The sequence below is a fragment of the Melanerpes formicivorus genome, unplaced genomic scaffold (genome assembly GCF_026170545.1).
Source record: "Melanerpes formicivorus ecotype bairdi unplaced genomic scaffold, bMelFor1.0.p_v2 SCAF_643, whole genome shotgun sequence".
In the NCBI taxonomy this organism is placed as follows: Eukaryota; Metazoa; Chordata; class Aves; order Piciformes; family Picidae; genus Melanerpes; species Melanerpes formicivorus.
This window is the reverse complement of record NW_027142995.1, coordinates 12,165-29,615: the sequence shown is the minus strand read 5'-3', so window position 1 is coordinate 29,615 and position 17,451 is coordinate 12,165. Positions and strand designations below refer to the sequence as shown.

General features: G+C 64.3%; 1 protein-coding gene across 1 annotated transcript; it reads left to right on the top strand.

The window, feature by feature from the left end:
* Nucleotides 1-1,417: 1,417 nt before the first annotated feature.
* On the top strand, nucleotides 1,418-17,425 carry NPHS1 (NPHS1 adhesion molecule, nephrin). Its single transcript, XM_068170832.1, is given in 27 exon segments — nucleotides 1,418-1,425; nucleotides 2,096-2,199; nucleotides 2,400-2,437; nucleotides 2,439-2,522; nucleotides 3,096-3,270; nucleotides 3,891-4,346; nucleotides 4,471-4,616; nucleotides 4,866-4,992; nucleotides 5,425-5,549; nucleotides 5,872-5,894; nucleotides 5,930-6,075; nucleotides 6,341-6,470; nucleotides 6,733-6,959; nucleotides 7,453-7,623; nucleotides 8,024-8,164; nucleotides 9,528-9,649; nucleotides 11,166-11,343; nucleotides 12,164-12,323; nucleotides 13,022-13,266; nucleotides 13,576-13,687; nucleotides 14,167-14,200; nucleotides 14,202-14,331; nucleotides 14,650-14,706; nucleotides 15,252-15,433; nucleotides 16,873-16,918; nucleotides 17,066-17,115; nucleotides 17,212-17,425. Coding segments are annotated over 27 exon segments (3,465 nt in total). The 3' UTR covers nucleotides 17,260-17,425.
* Nucleotides 17,426-17,451: the final 26 nt, after the last annotated feature.

The following is a 17,451-nucleotide window of genomic DNA, read 5'->3' as shown; positions in this document are numbered from 1 at the left end:
CAGGTTTGGGTCCTTTTGGAGTCGTTTTGGGTCACATTTGGGCGGGTTTGGGTCCTTTTGGGTCATATTTGGGTTTTTTTGGGGTCCTTTTGGGTCACATTTGGGCGCTTTTGGCTCCTTTTGGGGTCGTTTTGGGTCACATTTGGGCGGTTTTGGCTCCTTTTGGGGTCGTTTTGGGTCAGCTTTGGGGCATTTTAGGCTCATTTGGGGGTGATTTTGAGTCCATTTGGGGTCCTTCTGGGGTCATTTTGGGGCAAATTGGGGCAATTTTGGGTCCCTTTTGAGCGCTTTTGGGGTTGGCTTGGGGGAGGAATTGGGTTTGGAATGAAGGATTTGGGGCATTTGGGGGGTCGGCTTGGGGGGAGGAGCAGAGGGGGTTAGAATGAGGAATTTGGGGGCATTTTGGGCTGATTTGAGGTGTTTTTGGGGTGGTTGGGTTTGGAGGCTGATTTGGGGGCTGGGTTTTGGGCTGAGTTTGGGCGATTTGGGGTCCAGAGGGGCAGCCTCTGCCGATCGCCTCCAGTCACATCCTCGAGGGCTCCGACCCCAAGCTCAGCTCCACTGAAGTCACTGTCAGGTGAGCACCAGGATGGCCCAGGATGGCCCACCACAGTCCAGTATAGAGCAGGATGGACCACTATAGACTGGGATGGCTCGATAGGGCCCAGTATGGACCAGTATAGACCAGTATGGACTGCTGTAGACTACTATAGATGAGCGTGGATCAGTATGGACCAGTATGGACCAGTATGGACTGCTGTAGACCACTGTAAATGAGTAGATCAGTACAGCCCAGTATAGACCAATAGAGACCAGTATGGACCAGTGTAAATCAGTCTGGACTGCTGTAGACTGCTATAGATGAGCATAGATCAGTACAGCCCAGTATAGACCAATAGGGCCCAGTATGGACCAGTATGGCCCAATATAAACCAGTATGTACTGCTGTAGACCGCTATAGATGAGCATAGATCAGTATAGCTCAGTATAAACCAATAGAGACCAGTATGGACCAGTATAGACCAGTATGGACTGCTGTCGGCCACTATAGTTGAGCATAGATCAGTATGGCCCAGTATAGACCAATAGGACCCAGTAGGGCCCAGTATGGACCATTGTAGACCAGTATAGACCAGCATAGACCGGGATGACCCAGTATTATTCAGAACAGCCCAGTATAGGTCAATGGGGCCCAGTATGGCCCAGTATAGACCAGTGTGGCCCAGTATGGACCACTGTAGACCAGTATGGCCCAGCATAAACCAGTATGGCCCAGAATGGCCCAGTATAGAGCAATAGGGCCCAATATGGCCCAGTATGGCCCATTATAGACCAGTATGGAGCACTGTAGACCAGTATAGACCAGCATAGATCAGGATGACCCAGTATGGCCCAGAATAGATCTGTAGGGCCCAATATGGCCCGGTATAGACCAGTATGGAGCATTGTAGACCAGTATAGACCAGCATAGACCAGGATGGGCCAGTATGGCCCAGAATAGATCTATAGGGCCCAATATGGCCCAGTATAGACCAGTATGGAGCATTGTAGACCAGTATAGACCTGGATGGCCCAGCATGGCCCAGTATAGACCAGTAGGGCCCAATATGGCTCAGTATAGACCAGTATAGCCCAGCATAGACCAATAGGGCCCAGTATAGACCAATAGGGCCCAATATGGCCCAGCATAGATCAGTATGGCCCAGTCTGGATCACTGTAGACCAGTATAGACCAGCATAGACCAGGATGGCCCAGTATAGACCAGTAGGGCCCAATATGGCTCAGTATAGACCAGTATGGCCCAGCATAGACCAATAGGGCCCAATATGGCCCAGCATAGACCAGTATGGCCCAATATGGCCCCATATAGGCCTGTATGGAGCACTGTAGGCCAATATAGACCAACATAGACCAGGATGGCCCAGTATGGCCCAGTATAGACCAGTCTGGAGCACTGTAGACCAGTACAGACCAGTATAGACCAACATGGCCTAGCATAGACCAGTATGGCCCACTGTAAACCAGCACAGACCAGTATGGCCCAGTACAGCCCAGTAAGTCCCAGTCTGACCTCTGCCCTGCCTCCCCTCAAAGGCTGACAGCCCAGAGCCACGCCCATGGGCAGCGCCTCTCCTGCTCAGCCAGTAACGAGGCTGGCCCCGCCCCTGCGGAGGCGGAGCTTGTGCTGGACGTGCACTGTGAGTCCCACCCCCTCCCAGTACAGCCCAGTATGGCCCCAAATACCCTCCCAGTCCCCTCCCAGTATCCCCCAGTCCCCCTCAAATACCCTCCCAGTATCCCCCAGTGCCCCCCAAATACCCTCCCAGTGTCCCTCACTCCCCTCCCCAGTCCCTCCCAGTCCCCTCCCAGTGCCTCCCAGTCTAACCAGTGCCCCCAGATCCCTCTGGCCCCCCCCGGATCGAGGGCCTGGAGTCCCCCCCAGGTGCGGGCGGGGGAGACCCTGAAGCTGCTCTGTGTCGTGCAGGGGGGCAACCCTCCCCCCAGTTTGTACTGGGACAAGGTACTGGGAGGGGCTGGGAGGGGCAAGTGGGGGGACTGGGAGGACTGGGGGAGAGTGGGAGGGGACTGGGAGGGGGAAGTGGGGGAACTGGGAGGGGACTGGGAGGGGATTGGGAGGGACTGGGAGGACTGGGGGGAGACCGGGAGGGGACTGGGAGGGGGAATTGGGGGGACTGGGAGGACTGGGAGAGAGTGGGAGGGGACTGGGAGGGGGAAGTGGGGGAACTGGGAGGGGACTGGGAGGGGATTGGGAGGGACTGGGAGGACTGGGGGAGACCGGGAGGGGACTGGGAGGGGGAACTGGGGGGGACTGGGAGGGGGAAGTGGGGGGGACTGGGAGAGAGTGGGAGGGGACTGGGAGGGGGAATTGGGGGGACTGGGAGGACTGGGAGAGAGTGGGAGGGGACTGGGAGGGGGAATTGGGGGGACTGGGAGGACTGGGAGAGAGTGGGAGGGGACTGGGGAGGGGGAAGTGGGGGGACTGGGAGGGGATTGGGAGGGGATTGGGAGGGGATTGGGAGGGACTAGGCAGTGCATCTGGGGAGCTGAGGCTGACCTTTGGCGCCCCCCGGAGGACGGAGAGCCGCTGGGGGGGTCGTGGGTGATGGAGGGAGATCCCCCCCGGCTCTCCCGGAGCCTCCTGAGCCTGCCGGTGACCCCCGGGGACCATGGAGCCGTCCTGAGCTGTGCCACCCACAGCCCCCCCCGGCCCCCCGGCACCACTGCCAGCATCACCCTCAGTGTCATCTGTGAGAGGCACGGGGAGGGACTGGGAGGCATTGGGAGGAACTGGGAGGGGACTGGGGGGGACTGGGGGGGACTGGGGAGGATTGGGGAGGGGACTGGGAGGGGACTGGGAGGGACTGGGAAGGGACTGGGAGGAATGGGAAGGGACTGGGAGGGACTGAGGGGGACTGGGAAGGGACTGGGAGGCACTTGGGGGGGACTGGGAGGAACTGGAAAGGGACTGGGAAGGCACTGGGAGGCACTGGGAGGGACTGGGGAGGGACTGGGAGGAACTGGAAAGGGACTGGGAGGCACTTGGGGGGGGGACTGGGAAGGGACTGGGAGACACTGGGAGGGACTGGGAAGGGAGTGGGAGGGACTGGGAAGGCACTGGGAGGGACTGGGAGGGGACAGGAAGGGACTGAGGGGGACTGGGAGGGACTGGGAGGGGACAGGAGGGGACTGGGGAGGGAACTGGGAGGGGACTAGGGAGGGACTGGGAGGAACTGGGAAGGGACTGGGGGGGACTGGGAGGAACTGGGAGGGGGACTGGGGAGGGACTGGGAGGAACTGGGAGGGGGCAGGGGGGGGACTGGGAATCGTGGGAGGCCATACTGGTTGCCACTGGTGTGTGCTGGTGCAGACCCCCCCTCGGAGGTGGTGATCCTGGGGACCCCCACGGTGGCGGAGAACCAGACAGTGACCCTGGCCTGCAGCAGTGCGCCCAGCAACCCCCCGGCGAGGCTGCGCTGGTGGCTGGGGGGCGAGGAGCTGGAGCCCACCGAGACCAGCAGCCTCCCGGTGAGCCCCACGGGGAGGCGCTGGGGGGCGCTGGCAGCCCACACTGGGAATTCCCAGCCCTACTGGCAGCCGGTGCTGGTCTGTACTGGTGGGTACTGCTGGAGACTGGTCCGTACCGGCGGGTACTGGTCCGTACTGCTGGGTACTGGTCCGTACCGGTGCGTACTGGTGGGCACCAGTGGGTACTGGTCCATACTGGTGGGTACTGGTCCGTACTGGTGGGTACTGGTCCATACCAGTGCGTACTGGTGGGCACCAGTGGGTACTGGTCCGTACTGGTGGGTACTGGTCCATACCAGTGCGTACTGGTAGGCACCATTGAGTACTGGTCTGTACTGGTGGGTACTGGTCCATACCGGTGCGTATTCGTGGGCACCAGTGGGTACTGGTCCGTACTGGTGGGTACTGGTCCATACTGGTAGGTACTGGTCCATACCGGCACGTACTGGTGGGCACCATTGGGTACTGGTCCGTACTGGTGGGTACTGGTCCATACCAGTGCGTACTGGTAGGCATCAGTGGGTACTGGTCCGTACTGGTGGGTACTAGTCCGTACTGGCGCATACTGGTGGGTACTGGTCCATACGGGTAGGTACTGGTCCATACCAGTGCATACTGGTCCATACTGGTGGGTACTGGTGGGTGCTGGTGGGTACTGGTCCATACTGGTGGGTGCTGGTGGGTACTGGCCCATACTGGTGGGTAATGGTGGATACTGGTGGGTACTGGTCCTTACTGGTGGGTACTGGTCCATACTGGTGGGTACTGGTCCTTGCTGGTGGGTACCGGTGTTTATCGGCGGGGCCGGGTCCATTAGGGGGGTGGCGCCATGGCCAATGTCAGCATCGTGGGGCAGCGCCGGCAGCACGGCCGCCCCCTGGTGTGCGAGGCCGGAACTGCAGGCCTGGGGACCAGAAGTGCCAGCGTCCTGCTGAGCGTCACCTGTGAGACTGGGAGGGCACTGGGAGGAGACTGGGAGGGACTGGGAGGCACTGGGAGGGGGCTGGGAGGGGACTGGGAGGCACTGGGAGGGGACTGGGAGGCACTGGGAGGGGACTGGGAGGCACTGGGAGGGGACTGGAAGGCACTGGGAGGGGACTGGGAGGGGATTGGGAGGGCACTGGGAGGGACTGGGAGGCAATGGGAGGGACTGGGAGGCACTGGGAGGGGACTGGGAGGCAATGGGAGGGACTGGGAGGCGCTGGGAGGGGACTGGAAGGCACTGGGAGGGGACTGGGAGGGGATTGGGAGGGCACTGGGAGGGACTGGGAGGCAATGGGAGGGCACTGGGAGGGACTGGGAGGCAATGGGAGGGACTGGGAGGGGATTGGGAGAGCACTGGGAGGGCACTGGGAGGGTCTCTCCCCGCCCTCCAGACCCCCCCCAGCAGCTCTGGATCGAGTCCCCTCCCCCCGGCGCCACCTTCCGGCCGGGAGCCAAACTGCGACTGAGCTGCCACGCACGGGGGGGCAACCCTACCCCCCGCCTCAGCTGGAGCAAGGTGGGGACCCCACCCCCACCCCACGGACCCCCCCCCCCCACTATGGACACCCCTCCCCAGAGCCCCCAACCCCTCCCCTGTGAGGGGTCCCAGACCCCCACCCTGAGACCCCCCCACCCAAGCTTCCCAACACCCCCCCTGCCAGGAATCCTCCCCCCTAAGACCCTCAGGGACCCTCTAAGGGATCCAGGACTCTCCCCCCAAGCTCCCCAACCCACCCATAACCCCCCCCCCCACTAAGACCCTCGGGGGCCCTCTAAGGACGTCCAGGACCCCTACCCCGCCCCCAAGACCCCTTTTCCTCTTCCTCCCCCCGCCCCAGGACGGTCGCACGCTGAAGGAGGGGTCCCCCCCCGCAAGCCCCCCCCCAACCCTCCCAGGGCGCCGGCGGGGGGGGGGGCGGTGGTGTCCCGCGAGCTGCTGCTGACGCTGGCGGCCAGCGACAATGGCGCCACCTACCGGTGCCACTGCGCCACTGCGCCCGGGACCGCCCCGCTCAGCGCCGCCACCACCCTCCGCGTCCTCTGTAAGGGCGACTGCGGGGAGGGGGGCTCGGGGGCTTGGGGGAGGGGGAGGGGGAGCCGTCGGGGGGGAATGGGGGGGGTGGGGGACATTGAGGAGGGGAACGGGGGCAAGGGGGGGCGTTGGGGACACTGGGGAGAGGGGTGGGGACAAGGGGGGGACATGGGGGGGGCAACGGAGAGGGGGTTGGGGGAGAGAGGGGAGGGGCTTTAGGGTCGCCCCTGGTGTCCCCATGGGGTACCGCCCCCCCCAATCTTTGCTGTCCCCAGTCCCCCCTCTGGCTGTCACCATCTCGGCCACGCCCCCCGAGCCACGCCCTGGCCACACCCTGCTGCTGACCTGCCTGGCTGGCCCCGCCCACCCCCTGCCCACTCTGCGCTGGACCCGCAGGGGGCAGCAGTGAGTGACAACAGTAGGGACCAGTATGGACCCAGTCCCCTCCCAGTCCCCTCCCAATCCCCTCCCAGGACTCCTCCCAGTCCCTTCTTCTCAATGCCCTCCCAGGACCCTTCCCAGTCCCCTCCCAATCCCTTCCCAGTCCCTTCCCAATCCCCTCCCAGGACCCCTCCCAGTCCCTTCCCAATCCCCTCCCAGGACCCCTCCCAACCCCCTCCCAACCCCTTCCCAGTCCCCTCCCAGTAGCTCCCAGTGCCCCTTGCAGGCTGCCAGGGGAGGCTCTGCCGCCGGCGCCAGGGTCCTTCGGGGGGGTCACAGCCAGGTCCAGGCTGCGCCTGGGGTTGGCCCTGGGGGACCAAGGGCAAAGTGTCAGCTGTGAGGCCTCCAGTCCCGAGCTGGGGGTGACCACCAGCGCCACCTACAGGCTGCTGCTGCGCCGTGAGCACTGGGAGGGGCTGGGGAGGAGGCTGGGAGGGCACTGGGAGGAGACTGAGAAGGTCTGGGAGGGAACTGGGAGGGGATTGGGAGGGACTGGAAAGGATTGGGAGGAACTGGAAGGGATTAGGAAGGGACTGGAAGGAATTGGGATTGGGAGGAACTGGAAAGGATTGGGAGAGACTGGAAAGGATTGGGAGGGACTGGAAGGAATTGGGAGGGGATTGGGAGGGACTGGAAAGGATTGGGAAGGGACTGGAAAGGATTGGGAGGAACTGGAAAGGATTGGGAGAAACTGGAAAGGATTGGGAGGGACTGGAAGGAATTGGGAGAGGATTGGGAGGGACTGGAAAGGATTGGGAGGAACTGGAAGGGATTGGGAGGGACTGGAAAGGATTGGGAAGGGACTGGAAAGGATTGGGAGGGACTGGAGAGGATTGGGAAGGGACTGGGGGAGGACTGGGAGGGGACTGGGAGGGTCTGGAAGGGACTGGGAGGAGACTGGGAGGAACTGGGAGGCACTGAAAGGGCTCTGGGGGGTTCCTGGGAGGGGTTCCTGGTTCTTACTGCTTCTTACTGGGGCAGACCCCCCCCCAGCTGACAGCTGGGGGCCCGGTGGTGGCGCTGGAGCACTCTGGGGTCCTCCTGCCCCTGGAGGTCCAGGCCCAGCCCCCACTGCTGGGCTGCAGCTGGAGCCTGGGGGGGAGAAGCCTGCAGCCTGGTGAGCACTGGGAGGGGGCTGGGAGGGACTGGGAGAGGATTTGGAGGCACTGGGAGGGGTCTAGGCGGGACTGGGAGGGGATTTGGGGGGACTGGGAAGGACTGGGAGGGGATTTGGGGAGACTGGGAGGGGCCTGGGAGGGGATTTGGGGGGACTGGGAAGGACTGGGAGGCACTGGGAGGGGATTTGGGGGGAGTGGGAGGGGACTGGAAGGGACTGGGAGGGGACTGGGAGTGGATTTGGGGGGACTGGGAGGGGATTGGGGGGGACTGGGAGGGGATTTGGAGGCACTGGGAGGGACTGGGAGGGACTGGGGAGGAGGTTTAGGGTTGCTGGGGGGACACTGGGCTGTACTGGGAGGGGCCAGGCGGGGCCTGAGCCTGGCCCTGCCCCGCCCCAGAGGGGTCCCCGCGGCACCGCCTGGCCCCGGGGGGGTCCCTGGAGATCGCCAACGTCAGCAGGGGCGACGCCGGCACCTACGGCGTCAGCTGCCACAACCAGGAGGGCACTGCCAGCGCCCAGCTCCAGCTCCTCGTCCACTGTCAGCACCTCTGGCACCCATGGGCACCCCAGGGATACCCCGTGGCACCCTCTGCACTCCCCATGGGCACCCCAGGGATACCCCGTGGCACCCTCTGCATTCCCCATGGGCACCCCAGGGATACCCCATGGCACCCTCTGCATTCCCCATGGGCACCCTAGGGATACCCCGTGGCACCCTCTGCACTCCCCCTGGGCACCCTAGGGATACCCCATGGCACCCTCTGCACTCCCCCTGGGCACCCCAGGGATACCCCATGGCACCCTCTGCACTCCCCCTGGGCACCCCAGGGATACCCCATGGCACCCTCTGCATTCCCCATGGGCACCCTAGGGATACCCCATGGCACCCTCTGCACTCCCCCTGGGCACCCCAGGGATACCCCATGGCACCCTCTGCACTCCCCCTGGGCACCCCAGGGATACCCCATGGCACCCTCTGCATTCCCCATGGGCACCCTAGGGATACCCCATGGCACCTCTGCACTCCCCATGGGCACCCTAGGGATACCCCATGGCACCCTCTGCATTCCCCATGGGCACCCTATAGTCACCCTATAGAGACTCTATGGGCACCCTATAGAGACCATATGGGCACCTTGTGGGCACCCTATGGGCACCCTATAGAGACCTTGTGGGCACCCTATAGAGACCCTATGGGCACCCTGTGGGCACCCTATAGTCGCCCTATAGAGACCTTATGGGCACCCTATGGGCACCCTATAGAGACCCTATGGGCACCCTGTGGGCACCCTATAGTCACCCTATAGAGACCCTGTGGGCACCCTATAGAGACCCTATGGGCATCCTATGGGCACCCTTTAGTCACCCTATAGAGACCCTGTGGGCACCATGTGGGCACCCTATACAGACCCTATGGGCACCCTATGGGCATCCTATAGAGATCCTGTGGGCACCCTATGGGCACTCTATAGAGCCCCTGTGGGCATCCTTTAGTCACCCTATAGAGCCCCTATGGGCACCCTATAGTCACCCTATAGAGACCCTATGGGTACCCTAGACCTTGATCTCTGACCTCAACCCCTCATTGACTTTCACCCTTGGCCACACCCCAGCCCCAAACCTAACTGGGTCCAACAAGACCCAACCGAGGTCAAGTAGACCCAATAGGGCCCAACCAGTCCCAGCTGGGCTGAACCAGACCCAGCCAAGCTCAACTGGGCCCAACCACTCCCAACCAGGCCTAGCCAGTCCCAACCAGAACCAACTGGGCCCAACCAGTCCCAACCAGTCCCAGTTGGGCCCAACCAAACCCAGCTGAACCCCACCTGTCCCAACCACACCCAGCCAGTCCCAACCCTGACCTCTGACCTCTACCTTGACCTTTGACCCCCTCCCCACAGACCCCCCAGCCCTGGTGCGGCTGCCAGACCCCGTGGTGGTGGATGAGGGCGACGCAGCCGAGCTGCTGTGCGAGGCCGAAGGCAACCCCCTGCCCCCTGGCGCCCTCCGCTGGAGCAGGCTGGTAGGGGGCACTGGGGGGGGAGGGGAGGAGGAGGTCATGGAGGTCTTGGGGACAGGGAGGTCATGGAGGGAACGTGGAGGCCATGGAGGGGACATGGAGGCCATGGAGGGGACATGGAGGTCATGGGGGGACATGGAGGCCATGGAAGGGACATGAAGGCCGTGGAGGGGACATGGAGGTCATGGGGGGACATGGAGGCTGTGGAGGGGACATGGAGGTCATGGAGGGACATGGAGGCCATGGATGGGACATGGAGGCTGTGGAGGGGACATGGAGGTCATGGGGGGACATGGAGGCCATGGAAGGGACATGAAGGCCGTGGAGGGGACATGGAGGCCATGGAGGGGACATGGAGGTCATGGGGGGACATGGAGGCCATGGAGGGGACATGGAGGCTGTGGAGGGGACATGGAGGTCATGGGGGGACATGGAGGCTATGGAAGGGACATGAAGGCCGTGGAGGGGACATGGAGGTCATGGGGGGACATGGAGGCTGTGGAGGGGACATGGAGGTCATGGGGGGACATGGAGGCCATGGAAGGGACATGAAGGCCGTGGAGGGGACATGGAGGCCATGGAGGGGACATGGAGGCCGTGAAGGGGACATGGAGGTCATGGGGGGACATGGAGGCCATGGAGGGGACATGGAGGCTGTGGAGGGGACATGGAGGTCATGGGGGGACATGGAGGCCATGGAGGGGACATGGAGGCTGTGGAGGGGACATGGAGGTCATGGGGGGACATGGAGGCTATGGAAGGGACATGAAGGCCGTGGAGGGGACATGGAGGTCATGGGGGGACATGGAGGCTGTGGAGGGGACATGGAGGTCATGGGGGGACATGGAGGCCATGGAAGGGACATGAAGGCCGTGGAGGTCTTGGGAGACATTAGGGACATGGAGGTCATGGAAGGGACATGGCGGCCATGGAGGGGACATGGAGGCCATGGGGGGCCATGGAGGCCATGGAAGGGCCATGGAGGCCATGGAGGGGACATGGAGGTCATGGGGGGACATGGAGGCCATGGAGGGGACATGGAGGTCATGGGGGGACATGGAGGTCATGGGGGGACATGGAAGCTGTGGAGGGGACATGGAGGTCATGGGGGGACATGGAGGTCATGGGGGGACATGGAGGCCATGGAGGGGCTATGGAGGTCATGGAGGGGACATGGAGGTCATGGGGGGACATGGAGGCTGTGGAGGGGGACATGGAGGTCATGGGGGGACATGGAGACCATGGAGGGGACATGGAGACCATGGAGGGGACATGGAGGTCATGGGGGGACATGGAGACCGTGGAGGGGACATGGAGGTCATGGAGGGGACATGGAGACCGTGGAGGGGACATGGAGGCCATGGAGGGGACATGGAGGGGACATGGAGGTCATGGGGGGACATGGAGGTCATGGGGAGACGTGGAGGCTATGGAGAGGACCTGGAGGTCGATGGGCAGTGGGGTGGGGGGTGGGGAGTTGGGGGAGGCTCGGTGCCACTGTCCCCCTGCGTCCCCTCAGGCGGAGGAGGCTGCGGTGGCCACGGCGCTGCCCCCGGGGCTGGAGCTGGCGGCCTCGGGCCCCGTGGGGAGGCTGAGGGTGAGGAAGGCCAGGAGGGAGCTGGGCGGAGCCTATGAGTGCAGCGTGGACACCGGGGTACCGCCGCCCGCCCGCGGCCTCGTCCGGCTCCTCGTGCGCTGTGAGCACCGCCGGGGGCAGGGGGGACCCCGCCGGTGGCAGCCAAACCCAACCAGAGCCAACCAAGCTCAGCTGGGGCCAACCAAACCCAACCAGAGCCAACCAAGCTCAGCTGGGGCCAACCAAGCCCAACCAGAACCAACCAAGCTCAGCTGGGGCCAACCAAACCCAACCAGAGCCAACCAAGCTCAGCTGGGGCCAACCAAGCCCAACCAGAACCAACCAAGCTCAGCTGGGGCCAACCAAGCCCAATCAGAGCCAACCAAGCTCAGCTGGGGCCAACCAAGCCCAGCCAGAGCCAGCGAAGCTCAGCTGGGGCCAACCAAACCCAACCAGAGCCAACCAGACCCAACTGGGCCCAACCAGACCCAACTAGGGTCAACCAGACCCAACTAGGCCAAATCAGACTCAACTGGGCTCAACTAGTCCCAGCGAGACCCAGCTAGTCCCACCTGGGGTCAGCCAAACCCAAGCAGACCCAAGTGGGGTCAACCAAACTCAACCAGAGCCAACCAGTCTCAACTAGGCCCAACCAGACCAAATCAGTCCTAACCAGACCCAACTGGGCTCAACCAGACTCAACCAGAGCAAATTAGGCCCAACCAGACCCCACAAGACCCAGGTGGGGTCAACCAGACCCAACTGGACCCAACCAGTCCCAACCAGGCCCAGCTGGACCCATCTAGGCCCAACCAGACCAAACTAGACCCAACCAGTCCCAACTAGGCCTAACCAGACCCATCTAGGCCCAGCCAGTCCCAACCAAAGAGGCTCATCCCCCGCTGGAGCCAACCAATCAGCAGCTTCCTTTCTGACCCCAGACCCTCCAGAGCTGGAGGCGGAGCCAGGGGCGGAGCCGCTGCCGGTGCTGGTCGCCGATAGGTCGGAGACGGCTGAGCTGCGGTGCCGCGCCCAGGGCGTGCCGGGGGTGGAGCTGCACTGGGAGCGCCGTGGCCACGCCCTGGACCCCACAGACCCCAAGTAGGCAAACTGGGACGGGATTGGGCCCCAGCAGTCCCTTCCCAGTCCCCTCCCAGTCCCCTCCCAATCCCCTCCCAGTCCCTTCCCAGTCCCCTCCCAGTCCCTCCCAGTCCCTTCCCAATCCCTTCCCAGTCCCTTCCCAGTCCCCTCCCAGTCCCTTCCCAATCCCTTCCCAGTCCCTTCCCAGTCCCCTCCCAGTCCCTTCCCAATCCCTTCCCAGTCCCTTCCCAATCCCCTCCCAGTCCCTTCCCAGTCCCTTCCCAGTTTCTCCCAGTCCCTTCCCAGTCCCCTCCCAGTCCCCTCCCAGTCCCTTCCCAGTTTCTCCCAGTCCCTTCCCAGTCCCCTCCCAATCCCCTCCCAGTCCCTTCCCAATCCCTTCCCAGTCCCTTCCCAGTCCCCTCCCAATCCCCTCCCAGTCCCCTCCCAGTCCCCTCCCAGTTTCTCCCAGTCCCTTCCCAGTCCCTTCCCAGTCCCTTCCCAATCCCTTCCCAGTCCCTTCCCAGTCCCCTCCCAGTCCCCTCCCAGTCCCTTCCCAGTCCCCTCCCAGTCCCTCCTAGTCCCTTCCCAATCCCCTCCCAGTCCCTTCCCAGTCCCTCCCAGTCCCCTCCCAGTCCCTTCCCAGTTTCTCCCAGTCCCTCCCAGTCCCCTCCCAGTCCCTCACAGTCCCTCCCAGGCCCTCCCCATGCTCCTCCCCCCAGGTTCCAGCAGCAGCAGTGGAGGGAAGGTCGCTGGGCCAGCAGCGTCCTGACCGTGGCCAACCTGAGCCAGGAGCGGGCCTGGCTGCGGCAGCACTTCCTGCAGGCCCCGCCCCCGGCCCGCTACCACTACCTCAACTGGGAGCAGGGTGGGGGCTGGGAGGGCAACCAGAGCCTGGGCACCTTCATCTGCGTGGCCCAGAACCTGCTGGGCACCGCCCGGCGCCGCTTCCAGCTCCTGCTGGCCGGTACTGGGAGGGGCTGGGAGGGGCTGGGAGGGGCTGGGAGGGACTGGGAGGGACTGGGAAGGGACTGGGAAGGGACTGGGAGGATACGGGGAAGCACTGGGAGGCCCTGGCAGGATACTGGGAGGGACTGGAAGGATACTGGGAAGTGCTGGGAGGGCATTGGGATGATACTGGGAGGTTCTGGGAGGTTACTGGGAGGCACTGGGAGGGCACTGGGAGGGCACTGGGAAGATACTGGGTGGTACTGGGAGGATACTGGGAGGCACTGGGAGGCCTTAACCCTTCTTGTGTTTGCCCCTTCCCCCCCAGACCGCCCAGAGGCCCCCCAGGACCTGCGAGTGCTGGAGGTGACCCCAAGGTCACTGAGCCTGGCCTGGGCCCCAGGCTTCCATGGGGGCCTGGCACAGAGCTTCGTGGTCAGGTCAGGGAGACCCCAGGGCTGGGAGGGGATTGGGAGGGGCTGGGAAGGGACTGGGAGGGGCTGGGAGGGGGTTGGGAGGAGGTTGGGAGGGGCAGGGAGGGCACTGGGAGGGGCTGGGATGGGTCTGGGAGGGGCTGGGTGGGGACTGGGAGGGGCTGGAGGGACTGGGAGGGGCTGGGAGGGGGTTGGGAGGGGCTGGGAAGGGACTGGGAGGGGCTGGGAGGGGGTTGGGAGGGGCTGGGAGGCACTGGGAGGGACTAGGAGGGGATTGGGAGGGGACTGGGAGGGACTGGGAGGGGGCTGGGATGGGTCTGGGAGGGACTGGGAGGGGCTGGGTGGGGACTGGGAGGGGTTTGGGAGGGACTGGGAGGGGTTTGGGAGGAAGTTGGGAGGGGGTTGGGAGGTGCTGAAGCAGTCTCTAAGCCTTCCCTGCTCCCACTTCCGGTCTCCCTCTCCCTCACTTCCGGTTTCTCCTCCAGCATCAGGGGGCCTGGGGCCCCTCCCCCCCCCCGCCGCCCTCCTGGCCCCCGGCCCCTCCCTGACGCTGGGGGGGCTGCAGCCGGCCACGCCCTATGAGGTCAGCGTCCGGGGCCGCAACGCCCGCGGCGAGGGCCCCGCCTCCAGCATCCGAGTCGTCACTTCCGGTGAGGGCAGGGCAGGGGGCGCCGCACGCGGCGGGGGGGGGGGGGCGGGGGGGGGCGTGGCAGACTGGTTTGGGAGGACCGGAAGTGAGTTCGGGGGAGCAGAAATGGCCTCCCGGGGGGGATGTGAAGGGAGGGGAGGGACCGGAAGTGGGGCTGGCAAACCGGAAGTGGGGCTGGGCGAAGCGAAAGTCAGGGCGGAAGTTGGTGCAGGAGCGGCGGTGGGGTCGGGGCGGGGTCAGAAGCGGGGGGAGGGGGCGGGAGGAGGGAGGGGGCTGTGGGGACCGGGGGTGTGGAGCCCCAAGTGACGTCAGAAACCAGCAGAGCTGCCCCAGGATTTGCTGCCCGGGTGGGTGGAGCCGGCCACGCCCATTGAAGGTGAGGATGAGAACTGGGAGGGGCTCTGGGGGGCGCTGGTCCATACTGGGAGGCACTGGGAGGGGCTCTGGGGGGCACTGGTCCATACTGGGAGGCACTGGGAGGGGCTCTGGGGGGCACTGGTCCATACTGGGAGGCACTGGGAGGGGCTCTGGGGGGCACTGGTCCATACTGGGAGGCACTGGGAGGGGCTCTGGGGGGCACTGGTCCATACTGGGAGGCACTGGGAGGGGCTCTGGGGGGCACTGGTCCATACTGGGAGGCACTGGGGGGAGCTCTGGGGGGCGCTGGTCCATACTGGGAGGCACTGGGAGGGGCTCTGGGGGGCACTGGTCCATACTGGGAGGGCTCTGGGGGGCGCTGGTCCATACTGGGAGGCACTGGGAGGGGCTCTGGGGGGGCACTGGTCCATACTGGGAGGCACTGGGAGGGCTCTGGGGGGCGCTGGTCCATACTGGGAGGGCTCTGGGAGGGCTCTGGGGGGCACTGGTCCATACTGGTCCCTACTGGTCAGCACTGGTGTGTGTCCCTTCTCCTCCCCTCAGTCCCTGTCCTTCCCCCTCCTGCCCTGCTGGGGGCGCTGGGGGCCCTGGGAGGCCTCCTATTGGCTGCCCTGGGTGGCCTAGGGGGGGCCCTCTGGTGGCGACGTCACTGCCGGGGGCGGGGCCAGGGAGCCCAGGACAAGGAGGTCAAGCAGGTTAAGGCAGCCAAGGAGGAGAGTGAAGAGGTGAGGGGCGGGGCTTGGGCGAGGGGCGGGGCTTGGGGAGGCGGGGCTAATGGGATCCTGGCAGGCCATACTGGGAGGCACTGGGGGATACTGGGAGGCCATACTGGGAGGCACAGGGAGGCCATACTGGGAGGCACAGGGAGGCACTGGGAGGCCATACTGGGAGGCACTGAGGGACACTGGGAGGCCATACTGGGAGGCACTGGGAGGCCATACTGGGAGGCACTGAGGGATACTGGGAAGCCATACTGGGAGGCACTGGGAGGCACTGGGAGGCCATACTGGGAAGCACAGGGAGGCCGTACTGGGAGGCACTGGGGGATACTGGGAGGCCATACTGGGAGGCACTGAGGGATACTGGGAAGCCATACTGGGAGGCACTGGGAGGCCATACTGGGAGGCACAGGGAGGCCATAGTGGGAGGCACTGGGGGATACTGGGAGGCCATACTGGAAGGCACTGAGGGATACTGGGACACCATACTGGGAGGCACTGGGAGGCCATATACTGGGAGGCACTGGGGGATACTGGGAGGCCATACTGGGAGGCCATACTGGGAGGTACTGGGAGGCACTGAGGGATACTGGGAGGCCATACTGGGAGACCGTATACTGGGAGGCACTGGGGGATACTGGGGGGCCATACTGGGAGGCCATACTGGGAGGCACTGGGGGATACTGGGAGGCCATACTGGGAGGCACAGGGAGGCCATACTGGGAGGCCATACTGGGAGGCACTGAGGGACACTGGGAGGCCATACTGGGAGGCACTGGGGGATACTGGGAGGCCATACTGGGAGGCCATATACTGGGAGGCACTGGGGTATACTGGGGGGCCATACTGGGAGGCCATACTGGGAAGCCATAGTGGGAGGCACTGGGGGATACTGGGAGGCACTGGGAGGCCGTACTGGGAGGCACTGGGAGATACTGGGAAGCCATAATGGGAGGCACAGGGAGGCCACACTGGGAGGCCATACTGGGAGGCACTGAGGGACACTGGGAGGCCATACTGGGAGGCACTGGGAGACACTGGGAGGCCATACTGGGAGGCACTGGGGGATACTGGGAGGCCATACTGGGAGGCCATACTGGGAGGCACTGGGGGATACTGGGAGGCCATACTGGGAGGCCATACTGGGAGGCACTGGGGGATACTGGGAGGCACTGAGGGATACTGGGAGGCCATACTGGGAGGCACTAGGGGATACTGGGAGGCACTGAGGGATACTGGGAGGCCATACTGGGAGGCACTGGGAGGCCATATACTGGGAGGCACTGGGGGATACTGGGAGGCCAAACTGGGAGGCCATATACTGGGAGGCACTGGGGGATACTGGGAGGCTATGCTGGGAGGCAATACTGGGAGGCACTGGGGGATACTGGGAGGCACTGGAAGGCCATACTGGGAGCCACTGGTTCTTACTGGGCCCCCTCCAGCCCAGCTCTCCGCCCTCCTGGGTGACCTCCAGTGACCTCGCCCTGGGTGAGTACCAGGGGAGGCCTCTGATTGGCCGGAGCCTCGGGGGGCGTGGGGGGTGGGGGGGTGGGGATTTCTGGCCACACCCCTTTCAGCCCTCCCCCCTTCTGTCCATGCTCCCCAACTCAAGCCCCACCCCCCTCACCCCCCCAGGCGAGCTCCACCCCTACGAGGATGTTGCCCAATGGGGAGCCTACGAGGAGGTGAGGCTGGTGCTGATTGGCTGCTCGGGTGGTGGGTGTGGCTGAGGCTGTCCTCCTAACCCCGCCCCCCTCCCTGACCCTCCTCCTTCCTTGCAGGTGGCCTTCTGGGAGCCTCCAATCACCAATCAGGGGGAGCTGGTGTGAAGAGGGTGGGGCCGGACCACACCCATCAGGGGTCACACCCCCCAATAAAGCTGAAGGGGTGGAGCTTGAGTGCATCACTGCGTTTGATTGGATGAGACCCTTTTGGGGCCCTCCCCATTGCCTCATTCCCATTGGCTCCTCTCTGTTGGTTCTTTTCTATTAGACCTTTCCCATTGGCTGTTGCGCTTCGAC